General features: G+C 42.5%; 1 protein-coding gene and 2 long non-coding RNA genes across 3 annotated transcripts; 2 read left to right on the top strand and 1 right to left on the bottom strand.

Annotated features, from left to right (window-relative positions):
- The first annotated feature begins 6,861 nt into the window (after positions 1-6,861).
- Positions 6,862-9,192, top strand: LOC106598676 (uncharacterized). The gene is made up of 3 exons (XR_001327260.3): positions 6,862-7,467; positions 7,693-7,794; positions 7,899-9,192. It is a non-coding gene; the product is annotated as an uncharacterized LOC106598676 (long non-coding RNA).
- A 2,920-nt stretch (positions 9,193-12,112) lies between these two features.
- LOC106602202 (ubiquitin carboxyl-terminal hydrolase 37) lies at positions 12,113-18,253 on the bottom strand. The gene is made up of 9 exons (XM_082978495.1): positions 16,273-18,253; positions 15,662-15,823; positions 15,206-15,337; positions 14,475-14,607; positions 14,230-14,366; positions 13,978-14,077; positions 13,768-13,847; positions 13,305-13,555; positions 12,113-13,094 (listed from the first exon to the last, which is right to left on the bottom strand). Exons 2-9 carry the CDS (start codon positions 15,757-15,759, stop codon positions 13,021-13,023), a joined length of 1,005 nt encoding a protein of 334 aa, XP_082834621.1. The 5' UTR covers positions 15,760-15,823; positions 16,273-18,253; the 3' UTR covers positions 12,113-13,020.
- Positions 18,254-20,044: 1,791 nt separating this feature from the next.
- On the top strand, positions 20,045-22,376 carry LOC106598324 (uncharacterized). The gene is made up of 3 exons (XR_001327160.3): positions 20,045-20,650; positions 20,876-20,977; positions 21,082-22,376. It is a non-coding gene; the product is annotated as an uncharacterized LOC106598324 (long non-coding RNA).
- Positions 22,377-23,257: the final 881 nt, after the last annotated feature.

Genomic DNA, 23,257 nt, shown 5'->3' with positions numbered 1-23,257 from the left:
GGACTAAAACAGCTCCAATACATCACTAAAGATGTCTGAGAAACAATTTAAATTGCAGCTTCCAGCTTCTCTGTCAGCAGGACTGTTTTGGGAGTGTTTGCTTTGTGTGGTGTTGGAGCAAGAATAGTGTTATGGTGTCATGACCTACCTGAACAGCAGAGGGTGCTGTCTTTGGCCTCTCCAGCTGGGCTGGAGACTTGGCTGGTGAGGGTGTGGGGGATGGACCCCTGGATGCTGGGGGCCAGGTTGGTGAGGGCCTGTGGGCTGGCACTGTGCAGGTGTGGCACCATGTCCCCACAGAGGGTGGAGAGCCTCAGCTCCGAAGGAAACAAAAGAGGAGCCTCCAGCTTCTCCAACCCCCCAGGTCCTCCAAACCTCTTCAGATGCAGAACCAGCACACTGCCCAGAGACAGAGAGGAAGAGAGATGAACAGACAGACAATGAAACCAGTCAACAAAATAACAGATGAGTGAAATGTGTTGGGTGGTGCTCATCACTAAGTCCTACAACCTGCTCAGGAAGGTAACTACTCCTAAAGGCTCAGGACACAATGACCACTCATTTCATTACACACTGCTAGTCCTATGAGAGGTTATAAAGGGACAACTCACAGAGGCAGTGTGTGGAAACGCTCCACCTTTGTGGCGTGGAGTCCTTTACAGCCCTCACATTTGAATTCAACCTTTTCACCCTGGGTTAGAAACAAAAGCATTACAAAATGAATGATACCACTACAATAATAAGATAGCGTATTCTGAGGCAGTGGGCAGCTTGCCCTGGGTGTTAGTCTCTACATGCAGGTCTGAGCCCTAAGTGCTGACTTTGAAAGTGAGTGCTAGGCTACTCAGCAAGGTGCGCTCAGGGCTTAAGTCCAATGAGAAGTGGTTGTAGTCCTCTCTGGTGGACGACTCGCGCCCACAGCTTCAGAAGCAGGACAAAGAGAAGTAAAATGCATCAAGTCTGTTTCTGTTTCAGGTGTCTACAATGTTTATTTTATGCCATGTGTTTTGCAATATTATTTGTAGAACGATCATGTTCTCAGTAGATACATTACAACCAATGGGAGCTCTTACCTGGTACATGTTCGCACCGACACAAGCTGGAACTCCAGCTGGGAAACAGGGCAGGTATAGCTCACCCCGAGTGTCTTCAATATCATGCCCTCCTCCTTCAGCTGACACAGCATGTTCACAAGTAACTCGTGTGCGTCCTATGATGAGGAAGAGAAATAAACATACCAAGATAAAAGCAAATGATGAAGATAAAATCAACCCTTGCAAAAGAAGCGCACGTACACATGAGAGTAGTGCCTCAGTTACCTGTTGCGTGTCCCCCAGATATTTCAAATCATATCCCGACAAGGAGTACTTGACCTTCCACATGAGGTCTGCTTTTGAGGCCTGGTTTGCTCCACTGTCAGGTAGACTCGAACGGTACACATCAGACAGACACCTGTAGGGGAGACAGAGAGTAAATTAGCAGCTGACTGGATGGTGTCAACCTACTGGCTTACGCCTAAAGAGGCAGATGAGTATATCCAAATATGTTTTATCTAACGGCACCTCATCATTAGAAATTATTCATTCAATTCAATGCAATTTCACCTTTGAGGACGGATAATGAAGCAAAACAACAAAAATGTGTTGATTATTCTCCTAAGATATTTGGTTTGGATACTACTCTCAATTCCAGAGCATTTTAAAAAGCTACCAAATTTCCCACGGTAGTGTGGAATGTTCAGTCAATGAGCATTATGGGCAATGTAGTCATTCTATACTTTCCAAATTGGCTTACAAATGCCTACATCATAATCATTGTGTCATTGTTGTTCCTCTTGGTTATGAAGATTTGATCAAAAAGAAACTGGAAAACAAACCAAAAATACAATACACAGCAGAATATGAAGTGGTTAAGGTTAGGAAAAGGGTTAGGATTAGTGGAAATGCTCTCCTAACCTGCTACGACAATCACTTTCTATAGAAGTGGCGTGAAAAGAGTGTGTCCCTTCTTTACTTTAAGACCACAAATAATGGTTGTGTGGGGGAGTGTCTGCTTTTGATCCTTCCCTTACCTGAGCAGGTTGGAGAAGGGGGAGGAGCTCCAGAGTTGTTCCTGGTGCAGGATTTCCTTTGAGAAGGAAGGCAGGACCAGGAGGCACTGCAGGGTGGCATTAAGGAAGCAAGTGTTGCCAATGTTAGGCAACCTGTGAAGAAGAAGCAGCCATCAGTACACACATAGAGATACAATATCCTAGACACATAGAGTGGCCTATGTCATAAACCTTCATAACTCTATAAAGTGATCATAATGGCAGCCATCTTGGTCGTGGATAAATGATAAGTGGATGTCCTTTAGACCAAGATTGCCATAATTCATGGGTTTATAAATATCTAATAAACTGACATGCTTGATAGTAAGCCCTATCCCCATAGTATATCAGACATTGATCTCTAAACAATAAAGAACTTATATTCAATGCATTTGTGGTGTGTTGTTGTTTACCCAAGAAGTTCCATGTTGACCAGTGCCCCCCGTTCTCCTCTGGCCCCCTGGGTCTCTTCTGACCCTCTGGTGGCTGAGCTGGCCCTGGGAAGAGTCATGCTTCTGGCGGCTGAGACTGGCCTCTGGGGCCTTGGGCTAGAGTGGTCCAGAAGAGACAGAGGTCTGGAGGAAGGAGTGAAACAGGTCTAAAGCCTCTAAAACAGAGATCGTATCACTCTACGCAGTCTCTCTATTAAATACTATACTGTAAATAAACACAGTCTGAGTGAGTAGTTACGCATGTATTGCTGTCCATATAAATGCAGTGTACCAAGTAGACCAGGGCAATAGGTTAGTACTCTCTTTATCCACTAGATGTGGTCAGAAGAGCCTAAAACTACAGTTTGAGGAAAATAACTTTCTGGGACTGTGTTTTTCAAGTGTCTCTGAGTAGGAGTCTGGTCTAGGATCATATTTGACTTTTAGATCATAATAAATCAGACTACAATGGACAGAGAGGACCTGATCCTAGATTAGCACTCATTCTCTTGATAAACACTGGCCCTGGTCTTGTAGCTCTAAACCCAACTCTCTAAAGAGACTCTAGGATGGCACTGTACTTTTTGTTTGAATTACCTGACTGTTGTGCCCTCATGGTTGGTGTCTCCATGACAGTCCAGAGGGTTGGAAGGAGAGGGAGAAATAGGGAGGGACACCACTGGAGAGGATTTCACTGGGGAAGGGTGTTTGGCAGGTGACCGGGGTACAGAGGGCTGTTTAGCAGGAGAGCAAGGCTGAGAGGAACATTTAACAGGAGAGGAAGGTGGATGGAGGGAGGAGAGTTGGTCAGAGGGTGAAGGGTCAGAGGTGACGGAGGCATTCCGTTCAGAACGGTCAGATGGAATTGGAGAGGGGGATGAAGTGCCACTCTCCTTCTTTCTTGTCTTCTGCTCCACATCAACTGAATTTGCTTTCTGACGTTTTTTCTGTTGACAAGAAAATGTGATAGTGCTGAATACTTTTTTTCCCAGATCCCCAGCGAATGGAAGAGGGGGGTCATCAGAATAGGAAAAGGTAGGCCTAAATGGAGGATCTTAGCTATCTATCCTAAACCTCAAATAACACAGTATAGACAGGTTACATTGAGTGACATTTGCAAAAGCCGAACTTCATGTACATTTCATGTCCACTTTGTATGCATTTGTCAATCAGAATGTACTTTTACTTTTATTCTTCCCATTAGGTCTATGACAAAAATACTACTCCAGAATTTAAATAGTTGTTAATCGATTAAATGACCTGAACACATACCTTTTTGCACCAGCAGAAACAAGCCATGTCAATAACCAATGAAGACTGATACATATCCACATTAACCCATTGTTCAAATTGGCTTAAAGACCATTGTGATGTCATCGGTCATGTATGACACCACCATCTGGCAACCCATTCTATAATATATTGTTCAATGAACAAATATGTTTTATTGAAGAGCAAAGTTATGCAGTATACATACAATATTGGAGATAATATGTTCCATTGTTTTTCTGTTTCTTCTTTTACATTCATTTTTTTGTATGTTGTTTCATTGTACGTACGACCACAATAAAGGCATTTTAAGTGCCTTCATCTTCATCTTCCTTGTTTTTTGATAGCTTCCATGTTGTTTGTGGATTGGTCATTGGTATATTGAAATGCTAAATGCTTTTTCTCTTATTCACCAGCAGATGAACAAAGGGTTGGTCAAAAGAATGTGAACAGGTGATAGAGATTTAGCCTGAACCTCAAACAACAATCCAGATTGGTTAGGGACAGTATTCCATATTCAAATCTTGCCCTAAAGGCAGCTCTGCCTCAAGGACATAATGAATGTGATTGGTTCAAATAAAGCTCAATGGTCAGTGGACAGAGCTTACAGTGCCCAGTGCGAGTTAAATACACTTGCTAGGTGATAAGTTGGGGTTGAATGGAAGGCATAACACAAGGTTGCTGGAGTGAATTTTGTTTTCTAACCTCACTCCAACCCCTAAACAATTCTTCTTACCTAAACTTAACCCAACCCTAGCTAGAGTCCCAGATCTGTTTAATGATGTCTTGCCAACTCCTACAGTGGTTCTTCCTTAAAAAGTTGCATCATACTGCAGCACAACTTGCGGGCTGCCACAGAATTCTATGGCACGTTATTTAAGTGTCAACCATTGTTGCATTAATGCTAGTTAGTGCTAGTTTGACCACCACAGGGCATCTTTGAGAAGCATTTGACAGTTTTTAATATTAAACTAATCGTTCGATAAAAGATCGGCTCTCAGAACTCATTTACACGTTTTACTGTGTGTGTTTCAATCCTCTCTCTCTTCCTCGACCTCTCTCTCTCGACCTCTCTCTCTTTCGACCTGTCTCTCTCTCTCTCTCTCGACCTCTCTCTCTCGACCTCTCTCTCGATCTCTTTCTCTCTCGACCTCTCTCTCTCTTACCGGTTGCACCCTCTATAACCACTCTTTATATTTACAGTAGTGATGGACAGCTGGAGGCATTTTGTTTTTCACAAGCTAGAAGGCTGTGAATTCTGAAAACAAGCCAACCTAACTAAGAAACATTTCATTGGTTGCCATGGTGAATAATCCAATAATAATTGGTTGGACACATGAAAGGAAACAAAGAGTTTACCGGAATCTCTAAATGAAAATACTTGCAGATCAATACAGATCCACAAATTCCAGTAGTAGATCTAATTGCATTTAGAGGATTCTAAATTATTATCTAATGGGCTTTTATACAATTATAATAATAATAAAAATAATAATAATAAATGAATATATTTGTAGGGGTTGGGCAAATCTGGTTTTAGAGTACTTAAGCTTTGAATACATTGCAAGTTTGCCTATTTTTTTCTTTAGGCTACACTTTACAATAGGACTCATCTCTGACTGACTGCAACATCTACAGTGGTACAAAAATAAATATATTATTGAATTACTTTTTTTAAATGTATATGTTTATTAAGTAGTCTTGCTTGTCTCAGAGCAGCACAAAACGGTGCTGAAATAGTTGACCATACGCGGGTAGGCTTTTGCTTCAAATCCTATTGTAACAATTGGATGACTTTGGGAGTTTCAGAAAGCAACAATTTGTTGCCTTCATTAGCCTACTTTATTCTTAAAATAACTCCAGCACATAGAAGAGAAAGGAGCCTTAAATAATGAAACAATAAAGCAATTTAATTCACACATGCATTTAACTGTATTTAATATTGGCCATCAACCAAAAACACACTCTGGTAGAAACATGTTATTGATTATTATAATCTTTTTTACTATTTCAAAATGCATATGTTTAATAAGCTACTGTGCAGTCTAACAAGTAAACATAGCCTACAGTACAAGGTAAACATGGCAAAGATGCTTAATTCCTTACATAAGGGAGAGCAGGCCATGTCAAGACTTTCTCAGTGACCTCAAGTACTCATTAACTCTGCCTTTAATGCTTTTTCGGGTTGCATCAGTCATGGACACAGTATTAATGGTGAACACCTGGAGGTTCACTGGTAAGCCACATTTGCCTCTGGATCCATCCCAGTTGGGGCGGCAGGTAGCATGATGGTTAGAGCGTTGGGCCAGTAAGCGGGAGGTTGCTAGATCGAATGCCTGAGCTGACAAGGTAAAAATCTGTGGTTTTGCCACAGTTAACCCAATGTTCCTAAGCTGTCATTGTAAATAAGAATTTGGGTGGTGGGAGTCATATCATGTGGTATATTATCAAACTAAGGCTGGTGGGAGTCATATCAAGAAGTATATTATTGTCACGCTCGTGATAATGGATGGACCAAGGCGCAGCGTGATTTGAGTTCCACATCCTTTTATTAAGTGAAAACTTCTTAACAAAACAATAAACAAGCAACGAAATGTGACTTACGTGGTGCAACAAGCACAAGCACAAGCACAAACAATATCCCACAAAAGCAGGTGGGAACAGGGACACCTTAAGTATAATCCCCAATTAGAGACAACGATAATCAGCTGCCTCTAATTGGGAACCATACTTAATCCCAAACATAGAAATAAATCGAAAAGAACACCCCCAGTCTGAGTAGCAGGCAGTTTAATTTGGGCACGCCTTTCATCCGGATGTCAAAATACTGCACCCTACCCTAGAGAAGTTAAACATGTGGAACTCTAAGTACGCTGCGCCTTGGTCTACTCCTTCAGACGATCGTGACACAAATGGAGGGCGAGGGAGAGCTTTATATGCGTCTCTGTGTGTGGAGTACAGGTGATCTAGAATTGTTTTCCGTCTGGTTGCACATTTAACATGTTGATAGAAAGTTGGAAGAACTGATTTAAGTTTCCCTGCATTAAAGTCTCAGGCCACTAGGAGCGCCGCCTCTGGGTGAGTGGTTTCCTGTTTGCTTATTTCCTTAATACAGCTCACTGAGTGTGGTCTTATTGCCAGCATCTGTCTGTGGTGGTAAATAAACAGCCACGAAAAGTATAGCTGAGAATTCTCTAGGCAAGTAGTTTGGCCTGCAATTTATCACAATATAATCCGCTTCAGGCGAGAGACTTCCTTAGATTTCGTGCACCAGCTGTTTACAAATATGCACAGACCGCCCCCACTTGTCTTATCGGAGTGTGCTGTTCGATCTTGCCAGTCCAGCGTGTATCCCGCTAGCTGAATATCCATGTCGTCATTCAGCCACGATTACGTGAAACATAGGATATTACCGTTTTTGATGTCCCGTTAGTAGGATATTCGTGATCGTACCTCGTCTAATTTATTGTCCAATGATTGCGCGTTGGCGTGTAGTATTGACGGTAAAGGCAGCTTTCCCAGTCGCCTTCGCCAGGTCCTGACTAGGCATCCGGCTCTTTGTCCTCTGTACCTGTGTCGCTTCCTCATGCAAATAATGGGGATGCCGGTCCTGTGGGGTGTTTGGAGAATGTCTTGTGCGTCGTCTTTGTTATAGAAAAAATCATCGTCTAATCCGAGGTGAGTGATCGCTGTCCTGATATTGAGAAGCTCTTTTTTGCCGTAAGATATGGTTGCAGCAACATTATGTACAAAATAAGTTACAAATAACGCGGGAAAAACCCCCACAAAAAACACACATTAAACAAGTGAGATTACCCTATAGAACTATAGCTTTATTTGTCCCAATCCTGGATGATAAAGGAAAACGCATTACTAAAGATCTTACTTTAATGTGTTATTCAGTACATGTTCAGTGGTGGAAGAGACCCTCTGGAGTTGCTGCAGTGTGTCTGGGGCTGCTGTGTGTTCTCCTACTGGCTGGGATCATAGGCCTGTCTGTCTACTGTAAGTTTAGTATGTTGTCACTGAGACTTATGTAGCCTATTTAATCATACTTAATTATCAATGGTATGGTAGTTACATGTTTGATTAACTTTTCCCTTTTACAGATGGAGTCATTGATCATCACGACTCAACAGAGAGAGACCAGCAACAGGACAGCAACAGCCTTCTGACTAAGGAGAGAGACCAGCTACAGACCAGTTACAACAACCTGACTAAAGAGAGAGGCAAAGCTTTTTGTGATAGGTGAGATATAAACTGTGATAAATTAGAAGTAAAATCAACAGTAATTATATATCAATGGGTTTATGAAGATACTGGCTATGTGTCACGTCCTGACCAGTTTAAGGGGTTATTTGTTATTGTAGTTTGGTCAGGGCGTGGCAGGGTGTGTTTGGTTTGTGTTGTTGGGATTTTGGGGTTAGTTGTATGGTCTTTATATTTTTACGTTCCCTTCTAGGAGTTGTATTTCTTTGTTTTGGCCTGGTATGGCTCTCAATCAGGGACAGCTGTACATCGTTGTCACTGATTGGGAGTCATACTTAGGTAGCCCTTTTTCCACCTGTCTTTGTGGGAAGTTGTTTTTGCACTGCTGTGTGTAGCCTGCAAGACTGTCGTGCGGTTTTTTTTCAATAAAAGTTAAGATGAGCAGTCAACCCGCTGCATTTTGGTCCAATCACTACGATGGCCGTTACACTATGTTTCTCAATGTGTACACCTTTGCTCTACAACAGAGCAGCATTTTCAAAAGGGATGGAGAAACTTTGACTACAGTTTGTACTTCCTCTCTACTGAGAAGAGAACCTGGGAGGCGAGAGAAGCAGTGCTGGTGATCATAAACCACAGAGAGGAACAGGAGCGAGAGAGAGGGGGGGAGAGAAAGCGGGAGGGGTGAGAGAGGAGAGGAAGGTGTGAGGAGAGAGAGAGAGGGGGGGGGGGAAGAGAGGAGCAGAACTGGTGATCATAAACAGCATAGAGGAACAGGTGTGTGAGAGAGGTTGAGTATTTTCATCAGTACACTAATATGTGGGCAGTTTTAAAAAATATATTAAGTGACCGTTTTTTATCTTTCTCAACAACCGACCATTTATCTTCAACCTCCACATGAGAACCTGGATTGGTCTGACTGACTCAGTTACTGAGGGGACCTGGAAGTGAGTGGACGGCACCCCACTGACCACAGGGGGAGATATTTGACCATTTTACCTTGTGATATGGAGATACAAAACAATGATAAATTGCTTCCAATCATGTTCATCAAAATGTATGTTCCTACTCATGAATGTCATTCAATGAGAACTATAGATGTATTATAGAAACCAGGTAATAATTACATATTACAAAGCTCTGACGAAGGCCGTGAGGCCGAAACGTAAAGCTTATTAAATATCAGTGATACTATCAAGAGCAGTGTGCGGTTTCCTTTTTCCTTCATCTTGTTCAATTGTTGCCATGCACCTGCAAATAAGATTGCTCAGATGTGCGAGTGCCTTGAATTTTTTAATAATTACATATGAAAATGTAACTGAAAGAGTGAAATAAATGTGTTGATGGCCAATTCTTGATAATGTATGATCATCTTACAGAGTGTGTCTTTAAACCTGAGAACATAGGACTATGTCTATAACCGAGGAGGATGTTTTTACCACAGTGTCTGACTGTCTGGTTCTCTGTGTTGTTTAGGTACTGGGGAGCAGGACAGCCTGATGATAGAGGGCAGGAGGACTGTGTTGAGATATACTATAGACAAGCTGACCATGTAAAGACATGGAATGACGACAAATGTGGCACAAATCATAACTGGATCTATGAGAAAGCGGTGTAACAATAACTGTCTCTCTCTCTTTCTCTCTTTCTCTCTCTCTCTCTTTCTTTCTCTCTCTTCTTTCCCGTAGTCATGTTAATGGTTGTGTTGGTTCCACTTTTCTGGGCTCCGTTATTTACTTAACAAATAAGGAATACTCATAATGTGCATATAGAAAATTGAGATAATTAGAAGTCAAACATACAACTGATGTCTCTCCTGAGTTCTGCCCCAAACAAAAGAAAGACAGAGTCTTATACCTGAGATCACACCTCATATGATCTCATGTCAAACCCTGCATGTGCAGCTAAAAGAACAAGTTATTCTTAACACAAGGTTTCTGAGAACCTGTCTCAGCAGTATGCAAATCTGCCCTTGTTTCAGAGAAAAACAGACGCTGTCTCGCTATCACCCTCAGTCCCTTTTCACACCTTTTCTCACATACGCCGGGCTGCTGGTTTTGGCAGACAGCTAGACACAGAGGCCTCAATATTCGGCTATACAGTGAGCATAAGTACAATGGCACGTAAGCAAATTAATAACAACATAATCAATGGTGGGGGTCTTTAGACAACCCCCAAAATCAACTTTAACCCCCCCCCCCCCCCCCGACATGCGGCTCCAGCAGTGTGTCGACACCGGCCTCGGGGACGCCCCGGAGGATGAGGTGCAGGGTGATCCGTACGGAGACGATGGAACTCTCGTAGCAGAGAAGGATCTAAAACATCCTCCACCAGAACCCAATATCTCTCCTCCGGACCATACCCCTCCCAGTCCATGAGGTACTGAAGGCCCCTCGCCCGACGTCTCGAATCCAGGATGGATCTAACGGAATACGCCGGGCACCCCTCAATGTCCAGAGGGGGCGGAGGAACCTCCCGCACCTCGGCCTCCTGGAGCGGGCCAGCCACCACCGGCCTGAGGAGAGACACATGGAATGAGGGGTTAATGCCGTAATTTGTGGGAAGCTTTAAATAGGGGGCAGTATTTACACGGCCGGATGAAAAAAAACGTACCCGATTTAAACTGGTTACTACTCTTAACCAGAAATGAGAATATGCATATTATTAGTAGATTTGGATAGAAAACACTCTGAAGTTTCTAAAACTGTTTGAATGGTGTATATGAGTATAAAATAACTCATATGGCAGGCAAAAACCTGAGATAAATCTAAGCAGGAAGTGGCCTGTCTGAGAATTTGTAGTTCTTCTTTTGATTCTCTATCGAAACTACAGTATCTGTGGGGTTACGTAGCACTTTCTAAGGCTTCCATTGGCTCTCTAAAGCCAATTGAGGCATCTCCTGTCTCTGGGCAGAGTAAAGAAGCTCAGTTTCTCAGTGGTCTGCCTGGTGACAAAGAGATTGGATAGGCGCGTTCACGCGACCACGCTGTTTTTTTATTTTCCTCTTTGAATGAATACACAATTGTCCGGTTGGAATATTATCGCTATTTTACGAGAAAAATACCATACAAATTGATTTTAAACAGCGTTTGAAATGCTTCTAAGTACGGTAATGGAACATTTTGAATTTTTTTGTCTCGAAATGCACTCACGTGTTACGCTTTGGATAGTGACCTGAACGCACAAACAAAACGGAGGTATTTGGACATAACTATGGATTATTTGGAACAAAACAACATTTCTTGTGGAAGTAGCAGTCCTGGAAGTGCATTCTGACGAAGATCAGCAAAGGTAATCCAATTTTTCTAATACTAATTCTGAGTTTAGTGTGCCCCGAACTTGGCGGGTGTCAAAATAGCTAGCCATGATGGCCGAGCTATGTACTCAGAATATTGCAAAATGTGCTTTCGCCGAAAAGCTATTTTAAAATCTGACATAGCTGTTACATAAAGGAGTTCTGTATCTATAATTCTTAAAGTAATTGTTATGTATTTTGTCAACGTTTATGATGAGTAATTTAGTAAATTCACTGAAGTTTTCGGTGGGAATACATTTTCTGAACATCACACGTGTAACGGTCGTCGTGAACACAGGACCAAAACGCAGCGGGAATATGAATGCTCATCTTTTTAATATTGAGAAAAGTGAACACTTACAAAATAAACAAAACAACGACTACACAGTTCCATAAGGCAAAGTAGCTATACAGAAAACATCTACCCACAAAACCCAAAGGAAAAACAGGCTGCCTAAGTATGACTCCCAATCAGCAACAACGATATACAGCTGTTCCTGATTGAGAGCCATACCCGGCCGAAACAAAGAAATCCCAAACATAGAAACATGGACATAGAATGCCCACCCAAATCACACTCTGACCAAACCTAAATAGAGACATAAAAAGGCTCTCTCAGGTCAGGGCGTGACAACACGCCAATGTAAAAAGCTGTTGCTTGATATAAATATGAACTTGATTGAACAAAAACATGCGTGTATTGTATAACATAATGTCCTAGGAGTGTCATCTGACGAGGATCATCAAAGGTTAGTGCTTCATTTAACTGTGTTTTGGGTTTTTGTGACATATATGCTTGCTTGGAAAATGGCTGTGTGATTATTTTTGGCTATGTACTCTCCTAACATAATCTAATGTTTTGCTTTCGCTGTAAAGCCTTTTTGAAATCGGACAATGTGGTTAGATTAACGAGAGTCTTGTCTTTAAAATGGTGTAAAATAGTCCTATGTTTGAAAAATTGAAATTATTGCATTTGAGGTTTTTGTATTTCACGCCACGTTCTTCCATTGGATATTGGCAAGGCGTTCTGCTAGCGCTACAGGTTTACAACATACCTCGTTCAATCTCCTCAGGACTTTAAACGGCCCCACAAACCGCGAACTCAGCTTCCGGCAGGGCAGGCGGAGGGGCAGGTTTCAGTTCGAGATCCAGACCCTGTCCCCCGGTCCGAACACCGGGGCCTCACTGTGGTGACGGTCTGCGGCAACTTTCTGACGTCGTACGGCGCGCTGAAGGTGGACGTGAGCGGCATCCCAGGTCTCCTCCGCACGCCGGAACCAGTGGTCGACCGCAGGAGCCTCGGTCTGACTCTGATGCCAAGGGGCCAGAACCGGCTGATACCCCAACACGCACTGAAAGGGAGAGAGGTTAGTGGAGGAGTGGCGGAGCGAGTTCTGAGCCATTTCTGCCCAGGGCACAAACTCCGCCCACTCCCCCGGCCGGTCCTGGCAATAAGACCTCAGAAACCTAGCCACATCCTGGTTCACTCTCTCCACCTGCCCGTTACTTTCGGGGTGAAAACCTGAGGTAAGGCTGATCCATTCACTGACTTCACTGGCTGCTGCTTCTGTAAGAAAACACATGTGATCATGGGACTGTCATTTCCTCTACAGTCCACCACACTGTCTACAGTCTACTACAGTACTAGTCTACTACAGGAGGTCTACTACATCGTGTTCTCCTCATAACTATCTCAGTGTTCTGTCATAACTTATTTTTCACTGGTTTCACTCTATCTCTCTCTCTCTTCTCACCACTGAGGCTGTCAGCAGCACTTTCTCTGGTTCCTGGTCATTTGAATCTGAGGGGTCAAATATACATATGAAGAGCTGTGAAAACGTGGTCACTTGTCTGAAATGCTCTGGACTAAAACAGCTCCAATGCATCACTAAAGATGTCTGAGAAACATTTTAAATTGCAGCTTCCAGCTTCTCTGTCAGCAGGACCGTTTTGGGAGTGGATGGTTTGTGTGGTGTTGGAGCAAGAATAGTGTTATGGTGTCATGACCTACCTGAACAGCAGAGGGTGCTGTCTTTGGCCTCTCCAGCTGGGCTGGAGACTTGGCTGGTGAGGGTCTGGGGGATGGACCCCTGGATGCTGGGGGCCAGGTTGGTGAGGGCCTGTGGGCTGGCACTGTGCAGGTGTGGCACCATGTCCCCACAGAGGGTGGAGAGCCTCAGCTCCGAAGGAAACAAAAGAGGAGCCTCCAGCTTCTCCAACCCCCCAGGTCCTCCAAACCTCTTCAGATGCAGAACCAGCACACTGCCCAGAGACAGAGAGGAAGAGAGATGAACAGACAGACAATGAAACCACTCAACAAAATAACAGATGAGTGAAATGTGTTGGGTGGTGCTCATCACTAAGTCCTACAACCTGCTCAGGAAGGTAACTACTCCTAAAGGCTCAGGACACAATGACCACTCATTTCATTACACACTGCTAGTCCTATGAGAGGTTATAAAGGGACAACTCACAGAGGCAGTGTGTGGAAAAGCTCCACCTTTGTGGCGTGGAGTCCTTTACAGCCCTCACATTTGAATTCAACCTTTTCACCCTGGGTTAGAAACAAAAGCATTACAAAATGAATGATACCACTACAATAATAAGATAGCGTATTCTGAGGCAGTGGGCAGCTTGCCCTGGGTGTTAGTCTCTACATGCAGGTCTGAGCCCTAAGTGCTGACTTTGAAAGTGAGTGCTAGGCTGCTCTGCAAGGTGCGCTCAGGGCTGAAGTCCAATGAGAGGTGGTTGTAGTCCTCTCTGGTGGACGACTCGCGCCCACAGCTTCAGAAGCAGGACAAAGAGAAGAAAAATGCTTCAAGTCTGTTTCTGTTTCAGGTGTCTACAATGTTTCTGTTATGCCATGTGTTTTGTAATATTATTTGTAGAAATATCATGTTCTCAGTAGATACATTACAACCAATGGGAGCTCTTACCTGGTACATGTGCGCACCGACACAAGCTGGAACTCCAGCTGGGAAACAGGGCAGGTATAGCTCACCCCGAGTGTCTTCAGTATCATGCCCTCCTCCTTCAGCTGACACAGCATGTTCACAAGTAACTCGTGTGCGTCCTATGATGCGGAGAGAAAGAAACATACCAAGATAAAAGCAAATGAAGAAGATAAAATGAACCCTTGCAAAAAGAGCGCACGTACACAAGAGAGTAGTGCCTCAGTTACCTGTTGCGTGTCCCCCAGATATTTCAAATCATATCCCGACAAGGAGTACTTGACCTTCCACATGAGGTCTGCTTTTGAGGCCTGGTTTGCTCCACTGTCAGGTAGACTCGAACGGTACACATCAGACAGACACCTGTAGGGGAGACAGAGAGTAAATTAGCAGCTGACTGGATGGTGTCAACCTACTGGCTTACGCCTAAAGAGGCAGATGAGTATATCCAAATATGTTTTATCTAACGGCACCTCATCATTAGAAATGATTCATTCGATTCAATGCAATTTCACCTTTGAGGACGGACAATGATCAAAACAACAAAAATGTGTTGTTTATTCTCCTAAGATATTTGGTTTGGATACTGCTCTCAATTCCAGAGCATTTTAAAAAACTACCAATTTCCCACGGTAATGTGGAATGTTCAGTCATTGAGCATTATGGGAAAATAGTAATTCTACACTTTCCAAGTTGGCCTACTAATGTTTACATCATAATCATTGTATCATTGTTGTTCCTCTGGTTTATGAAGATTCCGAAAAAATAAAAAAAAAGGAAAAAAATAAAAAATACATACACAGCAAAATATGAAGGAGTTAAGGTTAGGAAAAGTGTTAGATTTAGCAAAAATGCTCTCCTAACCTGCTACGACAAACACTTTGTATAGAAGTCGCATGCAAATTCATGACCACAAATAATGGGTGTGTGGGGAAGTGTCTGCTTTTGATCCTTCCTTTACCTGAGCAGGTTGGAGAAGGGGGAGGAGCTCCAGAGTTGTTCCTGGTGCAGGATTTTCTTTAAGAAGGAAGGCAGGACCAGGAGACACTGCAGGATGGCGTTAAGGAAGCAAGTGTTGCCAATGTTAGGCAACCTGTGAAGAAAAAGCAGCCATCAGTACACACATAGATATACAATACCCTAGACACATAGAGTGGCCTATGTCATAAACCTTCATAACTCTGTCAAGTGATGATAATGGCAGCCATCTTGGTCATGGAAAAATTATATGTAATTATGTGAGTACACAAAGAAGTGGATGTCCTTTAGGCCAAGATTGTTATAATTAATTTCTTTATAAATATCTAATAAAACTGACATGCTTGATAGTAAGCCCTATCCCCAAAGTATATCAGACATTGATCTCTAAACAATAAAGAACTTATATTCAATGCATTTGTGGTGTGTTGTGGTTTACCCAAGAAGTTCCATGTTGACCAGTGCCCCCCGTTCTCCTCTGGCCCCCTGGGTCTCTTCTGACCCTCTGGTGGCTGAGCTGGCCCTGGGAAGACTCATGCTTCTGGTGGCTGAGACTGGCCTCTGGGGCCTTGGGCTAGAGTGGTCCAGAAGAGACAGAGGTCTGGAGGAAGGAGATAAACAGGTCTAAAGCCTCCAAAACAGAGATCGTATCACTCTACGCAGTCTCTCTATTAAATACTATACTGTACTATAAACACAGTCTGAGTAGTTACGCATGTATTGCTGTCCATATAAATGCAGTGTACCAAGTAGACCAGGGCAATAGGTTAGTACTCTCTTTATCCACTAGATGTGGACAGAAGAGCCTAAAACTACAGTTTGTGGAAAATAACTTTCTGGGACTGTGTTTATAGAGTTTCTCAGAGTAGGAGTCTGATCTAGGATCAGTTTGCCTTTTAGAACATTAAAAATCTGATTATTATGGAAAGAGAGGACCTGATCCTAGATTAGCACTCATACTCTTGATAAACACTGGCCCTGGTCTTGTAGCTCTAAACCCAACTCTCTAAAGAGACTCTAGGATGGCACTGTACTTTTTGTTTGAATTACCTGACTGTTGTGCCCTCATGGCTGGTGTCTCCATGACAGTCCAGAGGGTTGGTAGGAGAGGGAGAACTAGGGAGGGACACCACTGGAGAGGATTTCACTGGGGAAGGGTGTTTGGCAGGTGACCGGGGTACAGAGGGCTGTTTAGCAGGAGAGCAAGGCTGAGAGGAACATTTAACAGGAGAGGAAGGTGGATGGAGGGAGGAGAGTTGGTCAGAGGGTGAAGGGTCAGAGGTGACGGAGGCATTCCGTTCAGAACGGTCAGATGGAATTGGAGAGGGGGATGAAGTGCCACTCTCATTCTTCTTTCTTGTCTTCTGCTCTACATCAACTGAATTTGCTTTATGACGTTTTTTCTGTTGACAAGAAAATGTGATAGTGCTGAAAAAAATACCCTTTTCACCGATCCCCAGCAAATGGAAGAGGGGGGGGTCATCGGAATAGGAAAAGGTAGGCCTAACCGAGAGGAACTTAGCTATCTATCCTAAACCTCATATAACACAGAATAGACAGGTTACATTGAGTGGCATTTGCAACAGCCGAACTTCATGTACATTTCATGTACACTTTTTATGCATTTGTCAATCAGAATGTACTTTTATTCTTCCCACTAGGTCTAAGAGAAAAATACTACTCCAGAATTTAAGTAGTTGTTAATCGATTAAATGACCTGATTTCATACCTTTTTGCACCAGCAGAAACAAGCCATGTCAATAACCAATGAAGACTGATACATATCCACATTAACCCATTGTTCAAATTGGCTTAAAGACCATTGTGATGTCATCGGTCATGTATGACACCACCATCTGGCAACCCATTCTATAATATATTGTTCAATGAACAAATATGTTTTATTGAAGAGCAAAGTTATGCAGTATACATACAATATTGGAGATAATATGTTCCATTGTTTTCCTGTTTCTTCTTTTACATTCATTTTTTTGTATGTTGTTTCATTGAACGTACGACCACAATAAAGGCATTTTAAGTGCCTTCATCTTCATCTTCCTTGTTTTTTGATAGCTTCCATGTTGTTTGTGGATTGATCATTGGTATATTGAAATGCTAAATGCTTTTTCTCTTATTCACCAGCAGATGAACAAAGGGTTGGTCAAAAGAATGTGAACAGGTGATAGAGATTTAGCCTGAACCTCAAACAACAATCCAGATTGGTTAGGGACAGTATTCCATATTCAAATCTTGCCCTAAAGGCAGCTCTGCCTCAAGGACATAATGAATGTGATTGGTTCAAATAAAGCTCAATGGTCAGTGGACAGAGCTTACAGTGCCCAGTGCGAGTTAAATACACTTGCTAGGTGATAAGTTGGGGTTGAATGGAAGGCATAACACAAGGTTGCTGGAGTGAATTTTGTTTTCTAACCTCACTCCAACCCCTAAACAATTCTTCTTACCTAAACTTAACCCAACCCTAGCTAGAGTCCCAGATCTGTTTAATGATGTCTTGCCAACTCCTACAGTGGTTCTTCCTTAAAAAGTTGCATCATACTGCAGCACAACTTGCGGGCTGCCACAGAATTCTATGGCACGTTATTTAAGTGTCAACCATTGTTGCATTAATGCTAGTTAGTGCTAGTTTGACCACCACAGGGCATCTTTGAGAAGCATTTGACAGTTTTTAATATTAAACTAATCGTTCGATAAAAGATCGGCTCTCAGAACTCATTTACACGTTTTACTGTGTGTGTTTCAATCCTCTCTCTCTTCCTCGACCTCTCTCTCTCGACCTCTCTCTCTTTCGACCTGTCTCTCTCTCTCTCTCTCGACCTCTCTCTCTCTCTCTCGACCTCTCTGTCTCTCTCGACCTCTCTCTCGATCTCTTTCTCTCTCGACCTCTCTCTCTCTTACCGGTTGCACCCTCTATAACCACTCTTTATATTTACAGTAGTGATGGACAGCTGGAGGCATTTTGTTTTTCACAAGCTAGAAGGCTGTGAATTCTGAAAACAAGCCAACCTAACTAAGAAACATTTCATTGGTTGCCATGGTGAATAATCCAATAATAATTGGTTGGACACATGAAAGGAAACAAAGAGTTTACCGGAATCTCTAAATGAAAATACTTGCAGATCAATACAGATCCACAAATTACAGTAGTAGATCTAATTGCATTTAGAGGATTCTAAATTATTATCTAATGGGCTTTTATACAATTATAATAATAATAAAAATAATAATAATAAATGAATATATTTGTAGGGGTTGGGCAAATCTGGTTTTAGAGTACTTAAGCTTTGAATACATTGCAAGTTTGCCTATTTTTTTCTTTAGGCTACACTTTACAATAGGACTCATCTCTGACTGACTGCAACATCTACAGTGGTACAAAAATAAATATATTATTGAATTACTTTTTTTAAATGTATATGTTTATTAAGTAGTCTTGCTTGTCTCAGAGCAGCACAAAACGCTGCTGAAATAGTTGACCATACGCGGGTAGGCTTTTGCTTCAAATCCTATTGTAACAATTGGATGACTTTGGGAGTTTCAGAAAGCAACAATTTGTTGCCTTCATTAGCCTACTTTATTCTTAAAATAACTCCAGCACATAGAAGAGAAAGGAGCCTTAAATAATGAAACAATAAAGCAATTTAATTCACACATGCATTTAACTGTATTTAATATTGGCCATCAACCAAAAACACACTCTGGTAGAAACATGTTATTGATTATTATAATCTTTTTTACTATTTCAAAATGCATATGTTTAATAAGCTACTGTGCAGTCTAACAAGTAAACATAGCCTACAGTACAAGGTAAACATGGCAAAGATGCTTAATTCCTTACATAAGGGAGAGCAGGCCATGTCAAGACTTTCTCAGTGACCTCAAGTACTCATTAACTCTGCCTTTAATGCTTTTTCGGGTTGCATCAGTCATGGACACAGTATTAATGGTGAACACCTGGAGGTTCACTGGTAAGCCACATTTGCCTCTGGATCCATCCCAGTTGGGGCGGCAGGTAGCATGATGGTTAGAGCGTTGGGCCAGTAAGCGGAAGGTTGCTAGATCGAATGCCTGAGCTGACAAGGTAAAAATCTGTGGTTTTGCCACAGTTAACCCAATGTTCCTAAGCTGTCATTGTAAATAAGAATTTGGGTGGTGGGAGTCATATCATGTGGTATATTATCAAACTAAGGCTGGTGGGAGTCATATCAAGAAGTATATTATTGTCACGCTCGTGATAATGGATGGACCAAGGCGCAGCGTGATTTGAGTTCCACATCCTTTTATTAAGTGAAAACTTCTTAACAAAACAATAAACAAGCAACGAAATGTGACTTACGTGGTGCAACAAGCACAAGCACAAGCACAAACAATATCCCACAAAAGCAGGTGGGAACAGGGACACCTTAAGTATAATCCCCAATTAGAGACAACGATAATCAGCTGCCTCTAATTGGGAACCATACTTAATCCCAAACATAGAAATAAATCGAAAAGAACACCCCCAGTCTGAGTAGCAGGCAGTTTAATTTGGGCACGCCTTTCATCCGGATGTCAAAATACTGCACCCTACCCTAGAGAAGTTAAACATGTGGAACTCTAAGTACGCTGCGCCTTGGTCTACTCCTTCAGACGATCGTGACACAAATGGAGGGCGAGGGAGAGCTTTATATGCGTCTCTGTGTGTGGAGTACAGGTGATCTAGAATTGTTTTCCGTCTGGTTGCACATTTAACATGTTGATAGAAAGTTGGAAGAACTGATTTAAGTTTCCCTGCATTAAAGTCTCAGGCCACTAGGAGCGCCGCCTCTGGGTGAGTGGTTTCCTGTTTGCTTATTTCCTTAATACAGCTCACTGAGTGTGGTCTTATTGCCAGCATCTGTCTGTGGTGGTAAATAAACAGCCACGAAAAGTATAGCTGAGAATTCTCTAGGCAAGTAGTTTGGCCTGCAATTTATCACAATATAATCCGCTTCAGGCGAGAGACTTCCTTAGATTTCGTGCACCAGCTGTTTACAAATATGCACAGACCGCCCCCACTTGTCTTATCGGAGTGTGCTGTTCGATCTTGCCAGTCCAGCGTGTATCCCGCTAGCTGAATATCCATGTCGTCATTCAGCCACGATTACGTGAAACATAGGATATTACCGTTTTTGATGTCCCGTTAGTAGGATATTCGTGATCGTACCTCGTCTAATTTATTGTCCAATGATTGCGCGTTGGCGTGTAGTATTGACGGTAAAGGCAGCTTTCCCAGTCGCCTTCGCCAGGTCCTGACTAGGCATCCGGCTCTTTGTCCTCTGTACCTGTGTCGCTTCCTCATGCAAATAATGGGGATGCCGGTCCTGTGGGGTGTTTGGAGAATGTCTTGTGCGTCGTCTTTGTTATAGAAAAAATCATCGTCTAATCCGAGGTGAGTGATCGCTGTCCTGATATTGAGAAGCTCTTTTTTGCCGTAAGATATGGTTGCAGCAACATTATGTACAAAATAAGTTACAAATAACGCGGGAAAAACCCCCACAAAAAACACACATTAAACAAGTGAGATTACCCTATAGAACTATAGCTTTATTTGTCCCAATCCTGGATGATAAAGGAAAACGCATTACTAAAGATCTTACTTTAATGTGTTATTCAGTACATGTTCAGTGGTGGAAGAGACCCTCTGGAGTTGCTGCAGTGTGTCTGGGGCTGCTGTGTGTTCTCCTACTGGCTGGGATCATAGGCCTGTCTGTCTACTGTAAGTTTAGTATGTTGTCACTGAGACTTATGTAGCCTATTTAATCATACTTAATTATCAATGGTATGGTAGTTACATGTTTGATTAACTTTTCCCTTTTACAGATGGAGTCATTGATCATCACGACTCAACAGAGAGAGACCAGCAACAGGACAGCAACAGCCTTCTGACTAAGGAGAGAGACCAGCTACAGACCAGTTACAACAACCTGACTAAAGAGAGAGGCAAAGCTTTTTGTGATAGGTGAGATATAAACTGTGATAAATTAGAAGTAAAATCAACAGTAATTATATATCAATGGGTTTATGAAGATACTGGCTATGTGTCACGTCCTGACCAGTTTAAGGGGTTATTTGTTATTGTAGTTTGGTCAGGGCGTGGCAGGGTGTGTTTGGTTTGTGTTGTTGGGATTTTGGGGTTAGTTGTATGGTCTTTATATTTTTACGTTCCCTTCTAGGAGTTGTATTTCTTTGTTTTGGCCTGGTATGGCTCTCAATCAGGGACAGCTGTACATCGTTGTCACTGATTGGGAGTCATACTTAGGTAGCCCTTTTTCCACCTGTCTTTGTGGGAAGTTGTTTTTGCACTGCTGTGTGTAGCCTGCAAGACTGTCGTGCGGTTTTTTTTCAATAAAAGTTAAGATGAGCAGTCAACCCGCTGCATTTTGGTCCAATCACTACGATGGCCGTTACACTATGTTTCTCAATGTGTACACCTTTGCTCTACAACAGAGCAGCATTTTCAAAAGGGATGGAGAAACTTTGACTACAGTTTGTACTTCCTCTCTACTGAGAAGAGAACCTGGGAGGCGAGAGAAGCAGTGCTGGTGATCATAAACCACAGAGAGGAACAGGAGCGAGAGAGAGGGGGGGAGAGAAAGCGGGAGGGGTGAGAGAGGAGAGGAAGGTGTGAGGAGAGAGAGAGAGGGGGGGGGGGGAAGAGAGGAGCAGAACTGGTGATCATAAACAGCATAGAGGAACAGGTGTGTGAGAGAGGTTGAGTATTTTCATCAGTACACTAATATGTGGGCAGTTTTAAAAAATATATTAAGTGACCGTTTTTTATCTTTCTCAACAACCGACCATTTATCTTCAACCTCCACATGAGAACCTGGATTGGTCTGACTGACTCAGTTACTGAGGGGACCTGGAAGTGAGTGGACGGCACCCCACTGACCACAGGGGGAGATATTTGACCATTTTACCTTGTGATATGGAGATACAAAACAATGATAAATTGCTTCCAATCATGTTCATCAAAATGTATGTTCCTACTCATGAATGTCATTCAATGAGAACTATAGATGTATTATAGAAACCAGGTAATAATTACATATTACAAAGCTCTGACGAAGGCCGTGAGGCCGAAACGTAAAGCTTATTAAATATCAGTGATACTATCAAGAGCAGTGTGCGGTTTCCTTTTTCCTTCATCTTGTTCAATTGTTGCCATGCACCTGCAAATAAGATTGCTCAGATGTGCGAGTGCCTTGAATTTTTTAATAATTACATATGAAAATGTAACTGAAAGAGTGAAATAAATGTGTTGATGGCCAATTCTTGATAATGTATGATCATCTTACAGAGTGTGTCTTTAAACCTGAGAACATAGGACTATGTCTATAACCGAGGAGGATGTTTTTACCACAGTGTCTGACTGTCTGGTTCTCTGTGTTGTTTAGGTACTGGGGAGCAGGACAGCCTGATGATAGAGGGCAGGAGGACTGTGTTGAGATATACTATAGACAAGCTGACCATGTAAAGACATGGAATGACGACAAATGTGGCACAAATCATAACTGGATCTATGAGAAAGCGGTGTAACAATAACTGTCTCTCTCTCTTTCTCTCTTTCTCTCTCTCTCTCTTTCTTTCTCTCTCTTCTTTCCCGTAGTCATGTTAATGGTTGTGTTGGTTCCACTTTTCTGGGCTCCGTTATTTACTTAACAAATAAGGAATACTCATAATGTGCATATAGAAAATTGAGATAATTAGAAGTCAAACATACAACTGATGTCTCTCCTGAGTTCTGCCCCAAACAAAAGAAAGACAGAGTCTTATACCTGAGATCACACCTCATATGATCTCATGTCAAACCCTGCATGTGCAGCTAAAAGAACAAGTTATTCTTAACACAAGGTTTCTGAGAACCTGTCTCAGCAGTATGCAAATCTGCCCTTGTTTCAGAGAAAAACAGACGCTGTCTCGCTATCACCCTCAGTCCCTTTTCACACCTTTTCTCACATACGCCGGGCTGCTGGTTTTGGCAGACAGCTAGACA

Source organism: Salmo salar, chromosome 08 (genome assembly GCF_965601325.2).
Source record: "Salmo salar chromosome 08, fSalSal1, whole genome shotgun sequence".
NCBI classification, from domain to species: domain Eukaryota; kingdom Metazoa; phylum Chordata; class Actinopteri; order Salmoniformes; family Salmonidae; genus Salmo; species Salmo salar.
Note: the sequence above shows the minus strand (reverse complement) of the source record. Positions and strands in the feature narration are given on the sequence as shown.

Coding starts and splice junctions, on each gene's coding strand:
- LOC106602202 (XM_082978495.1), bottom strand. CDS start 15,759: ATGAGTCTTCCCAGGGCCAGCTCAGCCACCAGAGGGTCAGAAGAGACC. Junction 13,848..13,977: donor GCCTAGCACTCACTTTCAAA/GTCAGCACTTAG, acceptor TTTCTAACCCAG/GGTGAAAAGGTTGAATTCAA. Junction 13,556..13,767: donor CTTTTCCACACACTGCCTCT/GTGAGTTGTCCC, acceptor GTCTCTGGGCAG/TGTGCTGGTTCTGCATCTGA.